Source organism: Culex quinquefasciatus, chromosome 1 (assembly GCF_015732765.1).
Source record: "Culex quinquefasciatus strain JHB chromosome 1, VPISU_Cqui_1.0_pri_paternal, whole genome shotgun sequence".
Taxonomy (NCBI): Eukaryota; Metazoa; Arthropoda; class Insecta; order Diptera; family Culicidae; genus Culex; species Culex quinquefasciatus.
The window spans coordinates 16,094,342-16,117,715 of record NC_051861.1 but is presented as its reverse complement, the minus strand read 5'-3'; the positions used below and the strand labels follow the sequence as shown (position 1 = coordinate 16,117,715).

The window sequence follows — 23,374 nt, the reverse complement described above, 5'->3', positions numbered from 1 at the left end:
TTGTACCAGCAATTAACCATCCCCAAAATCTCCAGCTTCAACTCCCCGCACGGCGAAGACAAACGCAAGGCGCTGCTCTCGTACCGTCTGATCGACGGACGGACCTTCTTCCAGGTGCCCGATCGCTTCAAAACGGTCGAAGCGGCCATCGGAATGCTCCGCAAGTCTCATTCCGTTCCGTGGCCCTGCTCGCGCGAGGAAGAACTTCGCTGGCGGCGGGAAAATTCGATCCAGGAGGCGACGTTCCCCCTGTACAACTGTTCCGCAGCGCACGAACTGTCCTGCTGTCTGATGCTCAGTATTGCTCCCTGGGCACTGTTCATCAACCAGCTGGGCTGTCCGGTGCGCGTTCGGAACTGCGACTCGTACGAGGTGAACCTGATCGAGCCGAACAACATTGTGATGCCGCACTACATCGAGAGCAGCTTCACGCTGGAGCTGGACGTTGGGTTCGCGCTGCAGTCGGAAGTGATCTACTTGGACGGAGACGCGGTCAAAAAGCAGGCTCCAAACAGCCACGTACTGCCGGCGGAAGGTTCGGTTGAGATATGCTTACGATCGGAAAGTGGGGTAAGTCATCTTTATTCACTACAAGTACTCTTAAAACTAGCCTAAATCTTGCCCTTAATCTGCACGTTTGGTTGCAATGACTTGACGGCCTCCGTGAACACCTGCAGTACGCGATCGACCCTCTCGGTTGTAGCATTCTGTCCCATCAAGCCAATCCGGAATACCTGCCCAGCGGTAGGTCCCAAACCTCCACTGATCTCCACCATATAAGTCTTCATCGCGTACTGCGCCACCTTGAGCCAATCGACCCCCTGGGGTACCTTGATGGTGGTTACGGTAGCCAGCCGGTCCTTCGAATTGGCATACAACTCGAAGCCAGCCGCTTCCAGTCCACGGTACAACCGCTGTGCACAGTCCTGGTGGCGGGCGATCAACGTCGGCAAGCTTTCCTCACAAGCTAGAGCGATGGCTTCGCGCAGGCCGTACAGTAGGGTGGCCGAAATGGTGTGGTGATAGCTGGAAAGACGGGAGAACACTTTACAGATTGTTGTTACAAACGTGACTGTTACGTACATGCGTGGTCGTCCGAAGCATCCCCAGTAATCGCCGACCAGCGCCATGTCCCAGTAGTACACCTTGACCTTCGTGTTACGGCTTTTGAAGCGTTCCCTAGAAGAAGAATAAAAAAAAGATTATTACAGAGAAAACAAAGTCAATTGGGTACTAAAGCCCTTTGTCAATTTTTATGTACAACGGTAAAAAACACGATTAAAAACCATTTCTGATCACTTTTTTTCATTTTAATGCAAAACATTTCTATGACAAGACAACATTTTTTCGATGGATCAACTATGGTTCACTTGGAACGAGCTGTCAAGTAGGAGCTTTTCTGTCAAGAAGGACCGCGAGGTTAATTTTTCAAAATTGATTTAAAAATCCATTTTAAACTCTTTGTGGTCGTACAAAGGGTCATTGTACTCAGAAAAATAAGCTTTATCGCTGCAAACAATAATATCAGCAATCAAAGCTTCATTTTAGGACCCAATTCGCACAGTGTTGAACTCGCTGGGCACTAAACTGTCAACCTGATGTTTTTAAAATGCTGTCTGTCAGTCAAACTTGTCATGCATTGTTCTTTGCTGTTCGGGATTGTTTAGAACTAAACAAAAAATTTGAAGGCATCTTAAATATAAGTTTCAAATTGAAAATGGATCGATAAAAAAAGAAAAGTAGGAAATTTGTTAGTACGCATTGTAAACAATAAAAAAAGCAGAAGTCATGGAGAAACAGAATAAAAAGGAAAATTCGTGAGTACGCATTGCAAACAAAAAAGTTTAAGGAGGCCACAGAATGAACATTCATTCGAATGCATTTGCACAGCTCTGCATTCAACTACCTCCAAGAAACAGCCCACTTATCGCAAATTTTACTTAATAGCGGTGCTATTTACGCATCCAATCACGCGCGGTCGCTATCTGCCGGGTCGCAAAACGTCAGACGAATCTTCCAAATTGCAACCATAACTTTTCCCCCCGGGCGCGGTGCGCACATCGACCTTCAAAAACACAACAGAGCAATAAAACCGGTGCCACCACTGCCCCACAGATAAGATTGTCTCCCCGAACAAGCTCATCATCACATTATAAATACAAACTTTCGTCAAGAGATAGCAGCCCCGTACTTACACGGCTCGATGGCTGAACGACATTGGCGTAATGCCCGGCGGTGCTCCGAGCACTTTCTGCGAACCGGTGTAAACGGCGTCCACTTCCCAGCGGTCCATGAAGAAGGGGGTTCCGCCCAGCGACGCGACCGTATCCACAATAAGCAAGCAGTTGTTGGCGTGGCATAGCGCTCCAACGCCCTCCAGCCCCTGGAGGACTCCCGTCGAAGAATCTCCCTGGGTCAGGAATAGTACCGACGGTTTGTGCTGCACCAATGCCGTGCGAATGTCGTCTAACGAGAGCGACTGGCCGACCTTCGATTTGACCGTCCTCACATCGGCCCCGTACCGCGTAGCCATATCCGCCGATCGGTCTCCCCAGTGTCCGGTGTGACCAATCAGAACCACGTCACCATCCTCGAGCAGGTTGCACAGGGTGGCCTCCATACCGCCGTGGCCGGACGCGCTCAAACAGAAGGTAGCTGCGTTCGTCGTCTGGAACAGGTACCGAACGCCCTCCTTGATGTCGTCCATGATCTTGAGCGTCTCCGGGTGCAGATGGCCCAGAATGGGCTTTGACATGGCGTCCAGAACTCGCTGGGGAGCGTTTGACGGACCCGGTCCCATCAGCAGCTTGTCCGGAACGACCAGGGGTTCGCGGAGAACCGCCGGAGAGGTCACTTTGTACTCCATTCGACGTAGTTTGCTTTGGCGCGAGAACTTTCACTTGTTGAATGATTGTGGAAGGCAGAGTTGAGACTGAATGAGCGGACGAGCGGTGAACGGACCGGTTTTTAAGCTTGCGTACGTGGGCTGTTTCTCTCTCGGATCAGTGGTGCCAGGTTTGCTGAAAAGTTTTGAGAGTTAATCAGTTGATAGTGAATTGAAATGGCACCATTGTTTTCTCTTGAAGCTGTTCCACCTTCTCACCGGCTAGTCGTGGAAAGAGAAAGAGCGAATGAAAGAGAACTCGCTGCTGATAACACATTGTCGCGGTGAACGCGAGACTTTGTGGTTTCTTTCCATATGTTACAACTCTTCAGACGATATTTCAGATCAACCAGTCTCTGTTTAATCAGCTTGTCTGTGCGGTTTTCCTCTTACCAAGATGTGATTTTATGGTCACTTTTCTCCAGAATGATCTTCCAGATCGATGACCTACGCAGTTTTGCCTGCGGTTTTAAGCCGCACTCGAAGTTCGCATTTGCCAACTGATAACAACCTTTCTCCAATAGCACCGTGCGTAATTGTTTGCTCTGCAATGTAAGTCACAATATTTTTTCCCGTCACATTAGGTCAGCAACGTCATCCTGTCGTCCACCACGGAGAACAACATCCGAGTCATCACCGTAGCGGCGCAGTTTGTCGTGACCAACTATTCCAGCTATGAGCTGTACGGGTGGTGCTTCGCCGTGCTCGACAACGAACAGCTCGATCAGATTCGGCAGGACGAGCGGAGCCAACATACCGCGTGCATTGGACTTCCGCGGAATGACCGGAAGTGTGATAAGTACGTTATAAAATTGTTGGTTGTAGACTTCGATTGCTGATTTATTTATTTCAGTCCCCAAGGTTCGGCGGTAACCGTCCTGAGCAACCTGTCCCAACACAAGAACCGTCTCAAACCCAACAGTTCGTACCAGTGCTATCTGGCCCTGTACCAGCACGGAACCGACACCGAATTCTCGCTCCCAATCCACCTGAACGCTCCCGTTTCCCGGCGCAGCTTCTGCGTGCAACATCTCACCCCCACCCACGAAGATCGCTACATTCCGCTAGCCCTGTCGACCGTCACCCACCACGGTCAGCACTATGTCTCGATCTACGACGACCCGTGCCCGTCGTACGCGATCGAGAACCGCACCGACTTTAACATCTACGTGGCCCAGGCGGACTCCACCAACGCGAGCAAACCGGCCGAAGCCGTTCCGGAGTGTCCGGCCGAGGCGAACTTTGTGTGGTACCAGATCGTACGATCGCGTCAAACGGTGTTCTACACGCCGCCGGAACTGGACGCCGTGTTCCCGGAGGCGCAGACCGTTGAGGTCGCGCTGATCTTTGCCTGCGTAAGCGGAAGTGCGATTCGGTGGTCGCACCCGGTGCGGATCGACGAGAACAAAAATATCTTCCTGAACATTCCACTGTACGGGGATCTGAAGCTGGCCGTAAACGTGCGCAATCGGACCACGGAGATTGTGATCGATTACATCAGTCAGGTAAGAATTTTGCACATTAATATGTTTTGCATTATGTAAATCGTGTGGTAAGCACCTAAACGAGACTGATTCTTACCTAAGGGTGTCCCCGCAGCGGGGCAAACACCGAGGCAAATAAAGTTTGTAACCGACGGCAAGCTCACCGCGGTACATGTCGCGGTAGTGTGCTTGCTCTCAGTGCATTGGGATTTCACTTTGCTATCCTTTTTGCATTGCAATGATAAAAGTAGGAACAAATTTAAAAAAATCACAAAATCTCAAAATTTAAAAAAAATATTCAAGAAAAAATATAACTATTTGAAATTTTGAAAATGGAAAAAAACAAAATATTCAAAACATTCACGAAATTAAAAAAAAAAACAAACAAAACATTCAAAAAGCTAACAGTCTATAAAGTTTAAAATCACAACAAAAAACTTAAGCAACATTCAATAATTCAAAACATTCAAAACATAACCAAATGTAAATCACAAAAATGTCAAAAAATAAAAAAAATATATAAAAAATTAAATTACAAGCCATGGTCTCAACATTTGAATGAAAAAAGTATTTTAAAATGCATTTTACACCTGCCCAGTTGTGTTGCAATCATTAGTGTTCAAAATATGCATGTATTGAAGAGATTTTTTGTTTGAACTTTTTGCGGTGCTGTACATTGGACTTTCACAAAATCGATCCAACACATGCTAAATATGATTTTGAATGCAGGAAAAAACATTTTTAATTGTTTTCAGTTGGTTAGACTTCTATTTCCTATAAAATTTTAATGGTTTTTGAAAAAAAAACAATTTGCCCCCTGATTTTTCGGACCGATTTTGAAGGGGGGGGGGGGACATAAATCTTGAAAAATATTTGCAACGGCCTAATAGAAATAAAAAAAATTGATATTCAAGAAATTTAAAAAAATAAAATTTATCAAAACATTTAAAAAAAATGCTCGGAAAAAAACAGAAACAAATCCAAAATTAAAAAAAGAGCTCAAAATTAAAAATCAAAAAATATTGAAGTTTCAGAAAAAAAAAAAACTTAATAGAGTATTTGTCCCTAGTTTGGGCCTAGTACCTATTTCTACCAAACAGAAATCAACGAAATTGAGCATTTTTTCACCAAATCTGGTAAAAATCTGTCACTTGAGAATGATTCGTGCTGTCATTGCCTTCATTTCGGTGGCCAAGAATAATTCACTTTTTCTATTAAATTAGGAATAAAGCAATATGAGTAGTGCAGTGCCTGTAGGGACGCGCAGTACTGTTTTTACGTGTTATTTTCCGTCTCTTTTGTGTCGCTCGTAAAGAAAGATATAAATCATGTCCAAGCTAATTATGCATGTAATGCAAGTGAAATCAATCATTCTAATGTTGATTTATGGCTTAAAACATCACAATGATATAACATGTTTGTCGACCGAATTTGTGCGGCTGTACTGTACGAGCTGGGGCTGAACCGTATACGTCAAAAAAGTTCGCCACGTGCTTCGAAATTTCAACCAATCAGAAGGCAGGCCGAAAATATGCACAGAGAAGGTCGTATGCTAGGAGCAATATCCCCAAAATAGGGACAAAAAATGTTTTAGTTTCTCGGTCTTTTACAGAAATATAAGGTATTTTCGTCAAAAATGTGATTAAGTAAGAGCATTAGCATTAAAAACCCAATTTATTCATGTAACATAAGCAAGGCTGCCTATAGCAGCCTTTGAGAATACATGAAATTAAAAGTGTGCTCGGCTTAGTAGGCCCCAAAATAGGGACAAATACCCTATTCAAACATTTACGGAGTTTAACAAAAAAATCAAAACATTCGCAAACTAATATTTGAAAATGTTTAAAATTCATAAAATCTGAGACATAAATTAATAATTTAAAAAATTCAAAACATAAACAAATTGTAAATTCAAAAAATGTAAAAATTAAAAAATCAAAGAATTTAGAAAAAAAAACTAGAAAAAAAATCAATACATAAAAAAAATCAAAGATGACTACAAATTAAAAAAAAAACAGCGTTAAAAAAACAATAAAAAAACAAGATACCAAGGTATTTAAATTTTTTTTAAAAATCAAAGCATTCAAAAAAAACGTAACTTAATCCACCTTTAGGTGATTTGTGCCTTCCTCGCATGCATAAAGTGAAGCCTCAAAAAAGTGTATAAATAACACTAATATTTGTTGGAGATAATCAAGCAACCTATGGATTTGTAGTTATTAGTTTGTTACCTGGCAGCTCAATAAATTTTCATTCTGTTCTTAACCGTAACCCACGCTAGACGTGTTATTTCCACCTCTGCCCCAAGAGGTTATGGGCCCAGAGTGGGTTCCGGAACGCTGAAGAACTTGAAAAATCTACCTCAAGAAGTTTAACTTTTCAACTGAAGCTTATGAAGAAGTAGGAAAATCTAGAGAAGATGCCTAACGGAGACGGAAGCGGTGCTGGTGCTCAAGGTGCTGTCCAACCTGAGGCTCGTGGCCAGAACTACGGAGCCGGGGGCCATCCGCCGATCGAGCGGCTGGTCGGACGTGACAACTGGCGGACGTGGAGGTTCGCAGTGCGCACGTACCTGGAGATAGAGGACCTGTGGGACGTGATTGAACCAGCTCAAGGCGCGGCCGTCGACGCGAAGAAGGACCGGATCGCCCGAGGGAAAATCATTTTCTTCCTCGATCCGTCGATTTTCCACCACGCGGAGAACGCGAGGACTGCCAAGGAGTTGTGGACGAAGCTGTGTGGCCTGTACGAGGACACTGGACTAACCCGTCAGTGGGCGCTCCTGCACAAGCTCATCACGACGAACCTGGCGAGCAGTGGGTCCATGGAGGCATACGTGAACCGGATGACGACTACAGCGAATCAGCTCATCGGAATCGGCTTCCCGCTGGACGAGAAATGGATCGGCATGATGCTGCTGGCGGGACTACCGCTGGACTATCGTCCGATGGTCATGGGGCTCGAGAATTCCGGGATCGCAATCACTGGTGACGCCATTAAAACCAAATTGCTCCAGGAAGACGACCTGCCCGTGGAACCAGCCGGAGGACAAGCGTACGTGTCCAAGGGGCGCCACAAGGACAACAAGCAGAGCAAGCCTCAACCGAGTGCTGCTTCAAGCAAATCGAAGGGATCGAAGTGTCATCGCTGCGGCAAAGCTGGCCATTTCGCCAGGGACTGCACAGCCAAGGAACCAGTGCGCAACGACCGCGACGGCAAGAAGAAAGCTTTCTGTGCCGTGCTCTCGGTGCTGGATTCGGACGACGCCAACGATTGGTACTTCGACTCAGGAGCTGTGAAGCACTTGACCAGGAACGAGGCGCTGCTGGAGAATCCCCGAACGACGTCTGGAAGCATAATTGCGGCGAACAACCAGGCGATGAGGATTGTTGCTGAGGGAACTACGACGTTGCAGCCGACGTGCTACGACGACATCATCGAGATCGAGAACGTTGAACTGGTACCGGAGTTGGCGGTCAATCTACTCTCCGTCGGGAAGATCGTGGATCAAGGCCATACCGTCGTGTTCAACAAAGATGGATGTGAGGTGATCGATGAAGACAACAGTGTCTTCGCAACTGGGAGCAGATCGAACGGGCTGTTCAAGTTGGACCAGATCAAGCCGAGAGCGCTGGCGTGCTCTTCCCGCGAAACTGCTGAGCTATGGCACAAGCGTTTGGGACACATGTGCATGAAGAACCTGATCAAGTTGAAGAACGGTCTCGTCAACGGAATCAAGTTTGAAGGCAACGAGTGTGGCAGAGGCTGTATTGTCTGTGCAGAAGGTAAGCAAACGCGATTGCCATTCAGCCACGCAGGGACCCGTGCGGCTGGAATCCTGGACCTGGTGCACTCCGATATCTGCGGCCCGATGGAAGAGAAGTCGTTGGGTGGCTGTCGCTACTATCTCAGCTTCACCGACGACAAGACGCGCAAGATTTTCGTCTACTTTCTGCGAACCAAGTCCAAAGAAGAGGTTCTGCAGTGCTTCAAGGATTTCCACGTGACTGCTGAGCGGCAAACGGGCCGCAAACTGAAGGTGATTCGGACGGACAACGGCCTGGAGTACACGAATCGGCTGTTCCAGGACTACCTGTCGGGGATGGGGATCCGTCACCAAACCACCGTGGAGTACACCCCTGAGCAGAACGGACTCGGAGAAAGGGTCAACCGGACTGCCGTGGAACGCGCTCGATGCATGCTGTTCGAAGCTGATCTGCCAAAACCGTTTTGGGCAGAAGCTGTGGCTGCTGCGATCTACCTGATCAACAGGTCGCCGACGAAGGGCATCGAGATGACTCCGGAGGAAGCGTGGTCAGGTCGCAAGCCGGACTTGTCACACGTACGAGTGTTCGGCACGATCGCGATGACCCACGTACCGAAGCAGAAGCGCCGCAAGTGGGACAAGAAAGCCGTGGAATGCATCCTCACTGGCTACGAAGAGGACACCAAGGCGTACCGCTTGTACGACAAGAAGACGAGGTCGATCATCAACAGCCGAGACGTGACGTTCGTGTCGGAAGGAGTGGTCAAGCGTGGAGTGACCGCTGAACCGAGGGCTAGTGGACCGGAGCGGACATGTGTGCGGCTGGACTTTTGGGAGTACGTGCCAACGGATGCCGTTCAAGAGGTTGTTCCACCGGAAGCCGCGGAACCACAAAAGGAGCCTGACGAAGAACCTGAAGATGCATTCGAGTCGGCCGAGAGCAGCGACGACGACGTGTCCTTTACTGAAGATGACCCGTTGCCCGCGCTCCCGCCACAATCATCTTCAGAACCACCCAAAGCGGGGTTGAGGCTCAGTGGTAGGGAGCGCTTTCTTCCAGGCAAGTATAAAGATTTTAAACTTGGGAACAAAGGCCTACCCGTGACGAAATTTGCAGATAAGACGACGACGATGACCAACGCAGCCGCGAGGCCCGAGGATCCTGCCGCTGCGCCCCCGTCGTGCTCTTATCAAAGATCAGTTGCCGATGACGGTCAACAACGATTGATGCTTTGCGATAGGGGGCGCCCGCCCCAAGGCAAGTATTCTGACAACCCTGATGAATCACCCGATACTGGTATCGACAATCCACAGCCGCTTCTGGATGATCCGTTCACGCACCAACAAGCCCTGGCTCGGGACGACGCTGAACACTGGAAACAGGCCATGAAGGATGAGTACGAAGCCCTCATATCGAACGGAACGTGGGAGCTGTGCGATCTACCAGAAGGACGTTCGGCGATCAAGTGCAAGTGGGTGTACAAGACCAAGCTGGACGTGAACGGGGACATCGACCGGTACAAAGCGAGGCTGGTCATCAAAGGATACTCGCAGCGAAAGGGGGTAGATTACGAAGAGACCTACGCCCCGGTCGTTCGCTATAGTTCGCTGCGATATCTCTTCGCGCTGGCTGCCCGTCTGGACATGAAGGTTGACCAGATGGACGCAATTACGGCCTTCCTGCAAGGAGAACTGTCGGAGGAGATCTACATGGAGCAACCCCCTTGCTTCGTGGACGGCAAGAAGCGGTCCAAGGTCTGCCGACTCAAGAAGGCGCTGTACGGGCTGAAGCAATCCAGTCGTGTCTGGAACAAGAAGTTGGATGCTGCCCTGAGAAAATTTGACCTGGTATGCACCGATTACGACCCGTGTGTGTACACCAAGGTGCGCGGCGACAAGATGCTGTTCGTCGCTGTGTACATGGATGATGTCCTGATTTTCTCGAACTGTGACCGCTGGAAGACGGAGATCAAGGCCCAACTCAGCCGCGAGTTCAAGATGAAGGACATCGGACCTGCGAAGTACGTTCTGGGGATCCGGGTGAGCCGGAGCAAGGACGAGATTGCCCTGGATCAGGAGAAGTACGTGGAAGCGATCCTGAGTCGGTTCCAGATGACGGACTGCAAGCCCGTCAGTACGCCCATGAACGTGAGCGAGAAGTTGACGCGCGACGCGTGCCCATCGACTGATCAAGAGAAGGAGAGGATGAAGTCCGTGCCGTACCAAGAAGCCGTTGGGTGCTTGATGTACTTGGCCCAGAGCACCAGACCGGACATCTGCTACGCGGTCAACATCCTCAGCCGCTTCAACTCGAACCCTGGTGAGAAGCACTGGTGTGGTGTGAAGCATCTGTTCCGCTACCTGCGCGGGACCTCGAAGTTTCGTCTGACCTACAAGAAAGGAGGAGCTTCAAAGATCGAAGGTTTTTCGGACGCTGACTGGGCTGCTGATCTGGAGGACCGGAAGTCGATCACGGGGTACGTGTTCACCACCCAAGGTGGAGCCGTGTCCTGGAGCTGCAAGAGGCAACAAACCGTTGCACTCTCGACCTGCGAGGCCGAATACATGGCGTTGTCGGCTGCGGTGCAGGAGGCGCTCTGGTGGCGCCGGTTGCGGGGACGTATCGAGTCGGAGGAGGCGATTACGATCCACTGCGACAACCAAAGTGCGATCGCGGTCGCACGGAACGGTGGCTATCATCCGAGGACAAAGCACATCGACATACGACACCATTTCATCCGGGACGCACTGGAGAAAGGCGAGGTTGTCGTGGACTACGTTCGGAGCGAGGAGCAAACAGCGGATGGTCTAACCAAACCGCTGTGCCGTACGAAGATGGAGATCTGCCGAGATCAACTTGGTCTGCAGCATCCCTAGGTTGAGGAGGAGTGTTGGAGATAATCAAGCAACCTATGGATTTGTAGTTATTAGTTTGTTACCTGGCAGCTCAATAAATTTTCATTCTGTTCTTAACCGTAACCCACGCTAGACGTGTTATTTCCACCTCTGCCCCAAGAATATTTCATCAAAATATCTGAGTTCCGGCCTCAAAAAGGTGTACAAAAAACACTAATTTAAAGGGCTTATAACTTTTGATATGGTTGTCAAATCTTCAATCTTTTGGGCTTGCTGGGAAGGTCTTTTGATTACCTATCCAATGATGGGTCGCATGATAAATCCGGACAACTTCTTGATCAAAAATTTGAGATCCGGCCTCAAAAAAGTGTAGAAATAACACTTAAGTGATCATAACTTTTGATGGGGTTGTCAGATCTTCAATCTTTTGAACGTGTTGAAAAGGTCTTTCAAATACCTTTCTAACAATACAGTGAAACCTCTTTTTACGCGGTGCGTTACGTTTTTCTAATTTGGCGATTTCTCAGGAACGACCAAACAATTTTGCAATGTTTTAAAAGCAATTTGTAGGTTTTGTTCAGATCTACAAAACGCTTTTTGAAACTTGCAAAAATATTGTATGATTCTAGAGAAATCTACGAAACAAAAACAATAACGCCACCGCGTAAAAAGAGGATTCTCTGTATATAAAAAAAAAACGGAATCGACGTAACACCTTATAATGTGGCCCTCTTAAACCTTGCGGTTTCGTCAACGGATCCACAGGCGTGTATCGTTCTTTTTGCGACAAGACTCCGCCTCCCGGGTCTGCTAAGTGTGAAGGTATGGGCACGGGGAGAGGGCAATCAATATATAGCATGACGAATTTTCTCACATAAACCACCTTTTTTACAATCTTCCGAAGTTTAGCTAAAATCGTTTTTAGTACTTTTCTAAACTTCATAATAATAACTAGTCGATAGGTATACGTGAAGGTGGGTCTACGAGGTCGAATAAAGAAGTTCATTTTTCGAGTGATTTTATAGCCTTTCCTCATTGAGATGAGGATTCAATATTCAAGAATATTCAAGTATATATATGGGGAGCTAAAAATTTCAAATTACAAAATTGAAATAGAAAGCGTTACTTAATCCACCATTAGGTGGTTGGTGCATGGTGCCTTCCTCTAATTTATAGAGTAATTCCAACCCCCCTAAAGTGTCCACATAGTTCATAGATCTCCGCTAACGTGATTGCAGCACCTAAGAGGTCCTAATAAAAATAAGTGACGAGCAAAAAAAAAACAGACTACCTACAGACTTTCAATTCAATTCAATTGTGTTTTTATTAGAATTTAACAGTTCTGCTCCAGGATGTTACATTTGCAATTCAGAGATTTGGAGAACCTTTCAACTGAGATCAATTCATAAGCCTTTGCAGGGAGGATACATATTTCTAAGTTTAGATTTTGCTAACTGGGTGTTCTTTTAGGGAAAATAATTTGTCAAGATTATACAAACACCGCCTTTGAGGAAAATGGCATCCCTCTTCACGGCTTTTTCGTGGCGATCTGACCCGAAACTGCTTGTAAGGTTTGATAGGTAAGTCAGATCTTGAAAATTGTTAATCCACAAGAAAGGTCATATCAGAACCTTTCTAAAAATATATAATATGACAGGTTTTCATGCAAAAAGCACACTTTTTGGCAAATTGTGAAATTTATATGCAGCAGTTTTTTAAGCATAACTTTTGATGTACTTTACGAAATCTTATAAACTTCAAGTGGTGAAGCCGTTGATCATTTTCGAAGAAAATTGATCATCACTATAAAATATTCTGTATTAAATTCAATTTAACGAATTTCAGCACCAAAAGGAATCAGCATGTGCCGGTTGTTGCCTTCTTGAAGCCACTGAAGGAATTTTTGGTCTAAATCAATTGTGCAATCATTGATTAATGACGATTTCCATAACTTTACAAAGAATGGGATAATCGTTACCAAAAGGAATCAGCATGTGTATGGCACTATTCTAAACAACTTGTTGAAGGAATTTTGTCAAAATATTGAAAGCGACGCAAAATTTATATCTTTGAACGAAAAATCATGACAATGATGGAAGTCTTCACGTTATGGGACCCCAAAACAAATCGAATGAGGCCAATACGGTCAAAATCTGCTCAGTCACTGACGAGTTATTCCAGTGACATTGATTCGGTACACATGTCTACATACAGCCAAACACACAGACATTTGCTCAGCTGGTGATTCTGAGTCGATATGTAAATATATATAAAAGTTCATTTTTCGAGTGATTTTATAGCCTTTCCTCAGTAAGGTGAGGAAGGCAAAATAAAATTAAAATTCGAAATATTCAAAAACTTCATTTTGTTTAAGTTTTCTTTTTTTTAGTTTTTGATTTTTTTAAATTTGTGAAATAAATTAAATTTGAGATTTTAAACAATTGAATTTCTTAATTTTGTAAATCGTTTTGATTTTTGAGTTTCTATTTTCATTTTGAAATTTAAATATGATATTAATGGTTGATTAATGATCTGCCTATTGCCTTCCATTCTAGGACCTGGAATTCTCCGCCAAGGACATTCGCACGCGCCTGTCGAATCCGATCCCAGCACCGACCATAGTCGATTCGAGTTCTAGCAGCGCAGGTGGCGCCCACAAACCCAAACCGCAGCAGCAACAATCCTCCAGCATTCCAGCGTCTTCCAACTCACACACTCCGAGCCCACCCACCAAGCGCGTATCGTTCCGTGGTTACTTTAAATCGCTGAATTTGACTCTGTTTAGCGATCAGCCAGCTCGGTGCTGCTCGAAGACGGACCTGATTTCGTTCAGCTTTGATCGGTTGGGGGTTGAGGCGAATTCCGGCGGGGATAGCAACCGGGCGTTGGTTCAGTTTGTCAACGTGCAGGTTGATAACGAGTTGCACTGTAACGGGGAGTACGACTTTCCGGTGATTTTGTGCAGTGAGGATCATGAAGCTAAGCAGCGCAAGCCGGTTGTGGTGCCGAGCCAATATCGGTTGAACGAGGCGTTGGAGCAGCTTGCGCTGAACGCGTTGTGCTCGATTTATGTGGAAATGGACGCTAGTAATTGGACGGCGGTTGAGGGGTTGAGGTTCAAGGTCAATCCGATCCGGGCGTACGTCGAGGACACTTATATCAATATCTTGCTGGACTACATGATGGAATGCTTGCCGATGAACTTGTTGTATCAGCCGGAGGTCGCCGTGGAGCGAATCAAGTGCCCGGCAGGGCAGGTGTTGGTGCCGAAGCTGGTGATTCAGCAATCTACGTACCTGGCGGATCCGATCAAGTTCCGGTACATCCGGATAGAACCTCTCCACGTGCTGCTTTCCGTGCACACGTGCATGAGGTTGTACATCGCGCTCGACCATAGTCCGTTGGACTTTTCCGCCTACGAAAGAACCAGCATCCGGTCGCTGCCGATCAGGTTTGGGAACTCGCTGGGAATGCACTATTTGTCGGGGGCGATCTTTGGCGGAGGCTGGGTGATCGGTTCGCTCGAGATTCTCGGTAGTCCCAGCGGGTTGGCCCGTTCGGTTACCAGTGGACTGCGAGATTTCGTGTCGCTTCCGGTGCAGGGGTTGTTCCGTGGACCTTGGGGATTCCTGGTTGGCTTTACGCAAGGATCGACCTCGCTGGTGCGGAACATCACCGCAGGTACGGTGAATTCGGTCACGAAATTGGCGACGTCGGTGGCGAGAAACCTCGATCGGTTGACCTTGGACTCGGAGCACGTGCAGAGGACGGACGCTCTCCGCCGTCGAAGACCTCAGGGTATGACCGAGGGGTTCACTCAGGGTCTCACCGGGCTGGGAATCAGCATTCTTGGAGCCGTCGGCGGCTTAGCACATCATCCTCTTCAGGCCAGGAGTCCGATCGATGTGGTGACCGGAGTTGGTAAGGGAATTGTCGGTGCGTTTACGAAACCAATCAGTGGAGCTGCGGAACTGGTCGCCCTAACCGGGCAAGGAATGCTACACAGTGTCGGGTACAACACGATGCCAACTCCAAAGTACAGCCAACAACCACTGCAACGACTGGAACCGATACCGTACAAAACCCTCTGGGAACCTCAAGCCCTGTACGATGGACCTCTGCTGTTCACCATCCACGCGACTTACGCCAGCCGGAATCAGTACAAGCTGGTTGTAGTTGGTGTCTACCAAAAGACGCTCGTCCTTCTAGACGTTGATCAAAGCGTTCTGCTGGAGGTGATTGACCTCAAGACCGTCTACCCCAGTGTAGACGCGTCCGATCCAACCCAAGTTCTGCTCCGAGTCCGACCGGAGCTGCCTCCTCCGCCAACGGATTACGATTCCTACCCCATCTCCAGTCGAACGTACCAGTTTGTGCAGGAATCGACGCTGCAACTGCCAAAGCTAACCTCCTACACGTTGCCACCTCCGTTGACCTCCGTCAGGCCTCAGCAGGTTCAAGCAGTCCAACCACCCAAACGAACCATCGCTGACTCATCGGGCTCGTTGATTGCCGTCACGCAACAAGACCCCGACAATACGGTCGTCGAGATCGAGCAAGATACGCTCGAGAATGACAACGACGACGACGACAACGGTCGGCACCTTCTGGAAGAGGTGGACGTTCCGATTATCGAGGGAGAGCACGACACCGACGCGATCAACAACGAACGCCGGTTGGTGCTGTACGTGGACGAGAACCTGGCCCGCTACCTGGTGCGGTACGTGAACCTGCTGAAAAAGTGCCAACAGCCGGCCGGAACGATCGTGTTTGCACCGTTCGATGCGAGGTAAGGGAGAGGAAATTTTAGTCAGTGTTTTCTTTTGTTTTAAACAAAGGTGTATTATTTTATTTTATATACCACTCCATGGGAATGCAATAAGGTATTAAATTATAAACAAAAACGTTATTTTGCACCAAACCCCCGTCGCGCTATTCACTGTTCCGAACGTCCCTTCGCGAGCATTCACTTCTCCTTCCGCAACTTCTGACTGCTAGTCTCGATCGCCTCCAACCACTGGCGCAACTCCTCCGGCATCTCAGGTCGTTGTTCCGCCCCCGGGAACTGCTTCATCATCTCCACCACGTCGACCTTCGTGATGCACTGCTTGGACATGGCCACCGCCCGCACGAACCCATCGCCCAGCGTCACAAACTGTTGCTCCAGGTAGATCGCCTTGTCGTCCCACCAAACCAACCGCGTCGTGATCTTGTACGCGCTAAAGATCGGAATCGTGCGCCGATACCGGACGCTGGACGCGCCCTGCACGGCGCCACCACCCTTCGCCTTGATCTTGCCGTAGATTCCGGTCAGTGCGTAAAAGTGAAACCGCGCAAAGTCCAGCTCGCGCACGTACCGCGCGTTGTTCATGTGCCGGATGAAGATGTCCACGTCCTGGGTGGTGCACAGCCCGTAGATCGAGGTTTGGTCGGTGACGCGGCGTTTGCGCTGAAACAGCATGCCGTAGCCGAGCGTGGCCACGCACCGGATGAAGTAGTTGACATCCCAGATAATGTACAGCACCAGCAGCGTGATGAGGAGGCCGCAGGAGAACATCTGTAGAGAAGGTAAGACGTATTTAAATTTTATTTTATTCCTTTTTGATCACATTAATTTTTAACCAAAACTCATGTCTCTTGCATTATGGCACAAAAGATGTCTTTTTGAGTCCCATAAAACATTTAAAAACATATTGAAAACTCATCGTGGTGATTATTGCACTCGATCTCAATATTTCGTAATTTAAATATTGAATCACGATGGAGATTACTCGATCGAAATATTACGATCGTATGTAACATCGACAAATTACGACTGACGGCTCTCGATTCTTAGATCTTTTTCAAAAATCTCAAGATTTCCAAAATTTCAGCATTTCGCAATTCGCAATTCGCAATTTTCAGTGTAAGAACGGGACCTCTTATGCACCAGGTTCCCGACGAACACGCACTGCCCTTACACCTACATCTCACCCTTGCTCTGAGTCAGTACGAGCAACACGCTAGAACACGCTTTGAGTGTTCGTGCCAGGCATGCACACCTTCTTTTCCGGTTACGCATTTTAACTCGGCCGGGGGTGGTACATTACGTAGGGTTTGATGTAAGTATAAGCGCCTAACCATTTAAAGTGTGCCTATCAACTTTCATTAAAGCAAAAACTGTTATATTTTTAGTTTGTATTCAAAAACTTATTGTTATTTACTGTGTATTGTTTTCTCCTGAAATCTTCCCTATATTGTTGAGTCTGTTTATCTGTTGCTATTTCTTTTGTCGCGGTGTTTTGTTACAATTTTTGGTCCTAAGAATGTTATAAAAGTTTACCAAAAAATACAATAGTAATATGTGTGTTAATCCTTTAACCATTCCATAAATTGAGTAAGGGCTCAAACCTCACTTGTTTGAAAAAAAGGGTGAAGATTGAAAACAATTGACAGTAAAAGAGAATTTGTTTTATAAAAATCAAGTATCAATAGTAAGAGAATGATGAGCGTATTTTAAAGAATAAAAATGAGAAGCTAGATGTATTAGATGTAAAAGTAGACAATAGTTAATAAATAGAGATACAAAACAAGCTTAGATTATAGCAATGATAATTTATAGGACACATAAAGAATTATTCAAATAAATAAATTCGCAATAAAATCAAAAAAGATTAGGCGAATGATAAATAGACTTGATATTACTACTTGATAAGAAAAAGTATATTTTTAAGGAAAACAAAAAACAAAACAAAGTTTGTTACAGCAGTATCAATTGATAGAAAAGAGTGGAAAAGCTTTGAGAGATAAGATAATCGAAAGTTTAAAGTAAAATTAAAATCAAATGTTGGATATTAAATAGAAGAATCAGTGAAGAATTGGGAATCAGAAGAGCAAAATAAAAATAGGAGATAGGTGGTAGCTGAGAATGAAGAGAAGAGAAACCCCGTTGTGCGTTGTTTCAGGTACATCCACAGCAGTTGACTCAACATACTGCGAATCGAAACAATACCGTCTACAATCACAAATTACTTCCCTTTCCCACATTGTCGCGCCCCTTTCTTTTAGCCGTCTCGACTCTGACCCGCGGTGGTCAAAGGTTTACGATCCGTTTCCACAGGCCACCAGCTAGGTCATCATGAAAACCAAGCCAACGTGGAGGTAAGAAAATAGGACACTCGCAAGGAACCAGAGCTATATTGTTCTGATCAAGATAATTCGGATGATCTAACAGAACTACGGATGTAGTTAGTTACGCTCCTTCCAGGATGTTCCTTACGTGGATGTCAACCGAAGAGCACGCAACAAGGTCAGTGCCATTGCATGCTCTTAGGTATCAATCCTTGGCCTGCAAGATTTCCAAAATTTCAGCATTTTCAAAAAAAAAAATTTTAAAAGGTATTCTTTTTAAACATATTTTATTAAACTATTTTTTTTCGTACACGTTTTCTCGTGCAATATTACATGCTTTTGCTTACAAAGTGCATGTGCATGTTTTTGCATGCGATTTTACCATCGGTTTTGTTTTACTTTGCAGCCTCGCACAGGAATAACGGTCGAAAAAGGGCTGTCCAAGGCCGAAAAAATCCAGACGGTGGACGTCATCGGCCGTGAGGAACATCTTCAGCTGTTCCACATGCTATCGCAGATGGCATTCAAGGTACTACCATACTGAGCAGTGTCAGATGTTTTGACGTTCTGTGTGCTGATGGATAGGGAGGTGAATGCAGGCCCGTGGGTACAAATGGAGAGATGGGACAAACGCTACGCTGAAGGTAGGAGGGTGGTGGTCATGACCGGGATCTGCTGTGGACAATAAGTCCGTTGCAGATAACGGCATGTCGTACCATCTTCGTACCAAGTAAGCTGTACCGCATGCGGCTGGTCAGGCAAGGCGAGGAGTGGCACGCAACGGTCATCTGCTTGGAGAACTCACCCCCGGCGGGCAAACAGTTCCCGGATGACTACCTGCTGACAATGGAGCATCTGTGGACCCAGGCGCGGGATACCGTCGGGATTGAGTTCTTCGCAAAAATAACATCGGTCAACGAAAAAGATTTTAACCCCGTTGCCTTCATTGGCGACTTGAACTTGTGCGACCAGTGAGTATTCTCCCTCTTCTTCACTCTACCCCTCTTCAGTAAGCGAGAATTATCCGTCTTTGCCAAAGTTCGTATGAAAATCTGATCTCACATATCCCATTCCCAAGAAGAGACCACTTCCTAGAATGCCATGCCACAGAAATTCATTCGAATTCAAGAATTTATGAATTTAAAAATTTATAGCTCTGTAATTCTGAAATGGGTTATTGGAAGCAGCGTGAGGGCCAAATCTGATATACAGTGGACTCTCTCTGTGTCGATATTGAAGGGACCGTCGAGAGTGGGAGGTATCAAATTATAGAACGAAAAAATCAAAGCATGCCTTTGAAGGAAATGAAAGATTAATTGACAGATGGAACAATATTGATATCGAGAAGATCGACAGCTAGAGAGGCGACTGTACAAACTATTCTTTCTTATAATTTCGATGCCGGTCCCCGGGTATTAGATTGAACCACACGCACACACACAGACAATAACAATTAAGATTGAAACAACAGTTTTTTTGCTAAACAAAATAAATAATTTATTCAATCTTCAATTCTCTCTGCATCTAGTTCACCAAACCCGTCCGACCTCACAGCTCATCGCGACTCTCCTTCGGCTTGCCGTACAGTTCCTCCAGAAACCGCACCACTTCCGCCTGAACCTCGCCCAAGTACGCTCCATCCTTGCCGCCAAGTTCTCCCAGTCGCGTATCCAGCGTGTTTCGCAGCACCAGCAGCGTGTGCCGGAACAGGGCGCAGCGAGACCACGTGTCCGCACACATACCCGCACTAACGCTACGCAACGCCTCCACGACCTCCTCGGTGAGATTCTCGTCTTGCGCAAAGCCGACCTTGTTGTGGTGGAAGAACTCACGGGCCTGGTTACAGTAGTCCGCTTTCAGTAGACCTTCTTTGAGATTGGTTGATCGGTATTGTTCCTTGGTGAGGGCGTCGACTTCCGGTGCGGTCAGGGCATGATCGTAGTCTTGGACGAGGTCGGAAATGAGTTTGACGACTTTGAACTTGACCCGCAGGTCGAGCTTCTTGTTGAATATCTCGAAGAGGAGACTGTACCCGTGGGGGTTGAGAAGTTCCGTTTGGGCAAAGGGAAATTTACGGAGCAGACTGCCCAGTGCGTAGAGACCGGCTGAAACTTCGCTCGTGTCGCTGGATTGAGACAGCTTGGTCAGTAGGATGCCTCCGCCGTTGCGTTCAAAAAGTGCCACCTTGGCTTTTGGGTTGTTCTGAACGACGGTTCCGAGTAGCTTGAAGCCATGAACCTTCAACGTGGAAGATTCCGTTTGGTTTAGCGCCGGCCAGATGATCTGCTCGATTCCTTGGCGACTGATGAAGTCAACCGCGTTGTCAATTTGGTGAACTAGGTATTGCAGATCTTCAAATATCACATCCAGCTCTGTTTGGACTGCCGCCTCGGCTAATCGACCCGCTTCTCGGATCTCGTTAAAATGTTCAAACAGGTCGGCCATGATGTCACTGTCGGTCTTGATTTCCAGCTGGGCATCCTTTAGCTCTTGTCGAATCTCTTCGTAGCTCTTGTACTTGGCCTTGACCTTTTTCAGTTCATTTTCGTCAAACTTAAAATCGTCCGTCGGAATGCGCTGCAGCGCTTCCTTTAATTTCTCCATGTTGGCGAGCCGCTCCGAGCTGCCCACGTCATGGTCCTGAACGGTTGCGCCCGGAACGGTCGACAGTGTCGACCTGCTGGTGTCGTTAGACTCCTGCTGCAGTAGTTTGGCTTCCTTTTTACCCGTTTGAAGATTTATCCGCACGTGCAGTCCTTGTGGAATTGCTTGACCTTGAACAAATGGATCCCGATAAGTTGCAAGTCAGAGCGAAATATTCGCGAGGCGTTTCTTACCGTCGCCGATTTCCTGCCATTCATCTGTGGCCACAAAAACCGTGTCATTCTTGGTCGCGTAACACAACGTGACCAGCAAAGCCACCAGCACTTTAGCCAAAACTTTCATCACTGAATTAAACTATTATAACACAGGGAGGGAGACAAACTTTATCACTTCAAATCCCGACGTAGAATGCAAAATATGCTTGACGGCGACCACCAACATTATTCACACGTCAGTGGTCAGAAGAGATGACACGCACGCATACCATCGCAGCAAACCATGTGCTCGACTGACCGGTTTAACACAAACACAACACGCGGTGTTTGTGGTGGCACATAAGCCATGCATGCGCGAACCAAGGCTTGCGGAGAAAGCAAAACTTGCGACGTTGCATGCAAGAAATAGGAGAGACTACTAGATGCTGAGGGTAAAGTTTGGTTTTAAACGTGTCAGTCGAGATGTTTACTAACATTGTGTTCTCTTTTCGTTTCAGAAGTTGCCGTTTAGGGCTACTGTTAACTGTTCAAATTAGAGAATGGAGGTTCCTGCTATTTTCGCGAATGATTCAACAACATCCGCTGCTAAGGGACATCTAGTTCAGTCAAGGTCAAACACTTCCAAAACGATGCATTAGAGTAAAGTTCCAGAGAATAACGAAACGTTTATTCGAGATCACACGCTGCCTGCAACGATCTTGTTGAAAGAGCATCTTTTCTACGTCGGTGATTGGAAAGCCGCCAAGTTATTGAGCAGGAATACAGCCAAACGTTTGTTTATAAATGCAGCTCAGTCTTGGTGTGCATCAAGCAAAATTCCAGAGAGAAAAGAAGTTCACGTGTAGGGCAAGTCCAGTGGGAAGAAGGATGCAACCGGGTGCCAATTCGCACTCACATTATCATCCCACGTGGTATGTGTGGCGTGCTCAGAGAATAGTTTGCTCGCAAATCTTGCAATCTACTGCCGAGATGCGAATATGTGTGATTTGCGAGAATGCAGCACACAAATATGTACATGCTTCAGTTGACGGAAGATAGTACATCCAATTCTGCACACTTCGCGCTCAAGGACGCGCTTTGTTTTCGTTGTCCAGTCGTAAAAAAGTGGGATGAAACTGCGCCCAAACTGCTCGGAATGAAGCCTACGATTTGTGTACTGCTGCTTGGCCTACTGGGCATGGCATCGTGTCACGGAATCAGCACCCTAACCGCGCAGAGCGGCGGTCCTGGAACTACCGCGGACTGGCCAAAGGGTCGTCGACAGGGCACACTAATCGAACGGATTATCATCAGCGCTAACGAAATACCGACGGATAGGCCGTCCGGTGGAGTGGTCATGTTCTCCGGGGACTCGGTGCAGCTGGATCGCATGCAGAGGGCCCAGGCAAGGCGACGCGGCTGGACGACCTCGCTGTCGGAAGGACTCAGAGCTTCGGTGCGTTTTGGACGTAATCTCACAAAGAGTAGCTCAATTTACGCATTATTTTCATTTTATTTTATAGACCGCAAGACATGGCACGGTGGCAGCGGTCGCGAATGGACGAACGTTAGATCCGACCGAATCGAGGCGTGACCTGGACGGGTCACTCTTTGATCAAGTCTGCGCCTAAAAATGGAAAGCACCAACATTTCCTTGGAAGAGAATCGTTGAGAGAGACAGTTCCTACATATCTGTGGAAAAATTGTTTGGTCTGTGGTGAGTTATCTAAGAATTCAGGTTTACACACAGTTCGCTTAATTTAGGAAATTATATTTTTTGTATCTTGTAGGACCAGCCAATGCTGAGAGACATAAGATTGCAGTTTTATCTTTAAATATGTCTATTTTAAATATGTATACATGTTTCCTCATGGTGTTTCAAAAAACCTCTATACTCTGATCTTTTATAACAAATAACGATGTATAACTAACCTTTATTTCTATAAACATGATTTTACCTTATAATTGCAATTATCAAATATCACAGTGTCGATTGTGAGCTCAGAGAAGTTCTCCGTCACGGAATGAGTTTCACTTTTGTCGAACATCCAAGCTACATTACTTAACCAGGGCCCAACTAAAGTGACCTCTTTTTGCATATTAACACGTTAGTCTGAAGGTTATTTCCAGTTATTTAAATTGTACTGGCTAGCTTGAAAAAAAAACCTTTACTTCATTTCCAAAACGTTAAAGCCGAAAATGAAGAAAGCGAGAAACTTTCACATTTCCGCTTTTCAAATTGACTGTGCTTCGATTTATTTCAAAAGCCAGAAACTCCCCCGCTAGATTCCATTTCAGGTTGCTTCTTCCAGGGCACAGTTAGCTCGATAATACAATTCGGTACGACCAGAAATTATTCATTACTCACCCTGGCGATTGAAATAGTGTGACGACGAGCCCACGAAATGTGCCACGCGATCGATGCGTTCAAGTTCAAGATCGAAACGCGACTGAAGCGCATTTCGTAGTCTGGCTT

The 23,374-nt window shown here is 46.7% G+C and overlaps 4 protein-coding genes across 4 annotated transcripts in view; 1 reads left to right on the top strand and 3 right to left on the bottom strand.

The window, feature by feature from the left end:
- The window catches only part of LOC6045596 (vacuolar protein sorting-associated protein 13B), a 24,413-nt gene extending 8,502 nt beyond the window's left edge, over window positions 1-15,911 (top strand). Inside the window, 4 exon segments of the mRNA XM_038249862.1 lie at window positions 36-570; window positions 3,469-3,683; window positions 3,738-4,389; window positions 13,546-15,911. Coding sequence (XP_038105790.1) covers window positions 36-570; window positions 3,469-3,683; window positions 3,738-4,389; window positions 13,546-15,783 — 3,640 coding nt within the window. The 3' untranslated portion in view covers window positions 15,784-15,911.
- Window positions 566-2,988, bottom strand: LOC6045595 (serine--pyruvate aminotransferase, mitochondrial). The gene is made up of 3 exons (XM_001862901.2): window positions 2,196-2,988; window positions 1,084-1,179; window positions 566-1,026 (listed from the first exon to the last, which is right to left on the bottom strand). Exons 1-3 carry the CDS (start codon window positions 2,864-2,866, stop codon window positions 612-614), a joined length of 1,182 nt encoding a protein of 393 aa, XP_001862936.2. The 5' UTR covers window positions 2,867-2,988; the 3' UTR covers window positions 566-611.
- Window positions 15,812-23,374, bottom strand: LOC6045593 (protein THEM6). The gene is made up of 2 exons (XM_001862899.2): window positions 23,267-23,374; window positions 15,812-16,547 (listed from the first exon to the last, which is right to left on the bottom strand). The coding sequence occupies exons 1-2, from the start codon at window positions 23,357-23,359 to the stop codon at window positions 15,957-15,959; spliced, it is 684 nt and encodes a 227-aa protein (XP_001862934.2). The 5' UTR covers window positions 23,360-23,374; the 3' UTR covers window positions 15,812-15,956.
- Window positions 19,572-21,195, bottom strand: LOC6045592 (nucleotide exchange factor Sil1). Its single transcript, XM_038249868.1, has 2 exons — window positions 20,938-21,195; window positions 19,572-20,874 (listed from the first exon to the last, which is right to left on the bottom strand). The coding sequence occupies exons 1-2, from the start codon at window positions 21,044-21,046 to the stop codon at window positions 19,649-19,651; spliced, it is 1,335 nt and encodes a 444-aa protein (XP_038105796.1). The 5' UTR covers window positions 21,047-21,195; the 3' UTR covers window positions 19,572-19,648.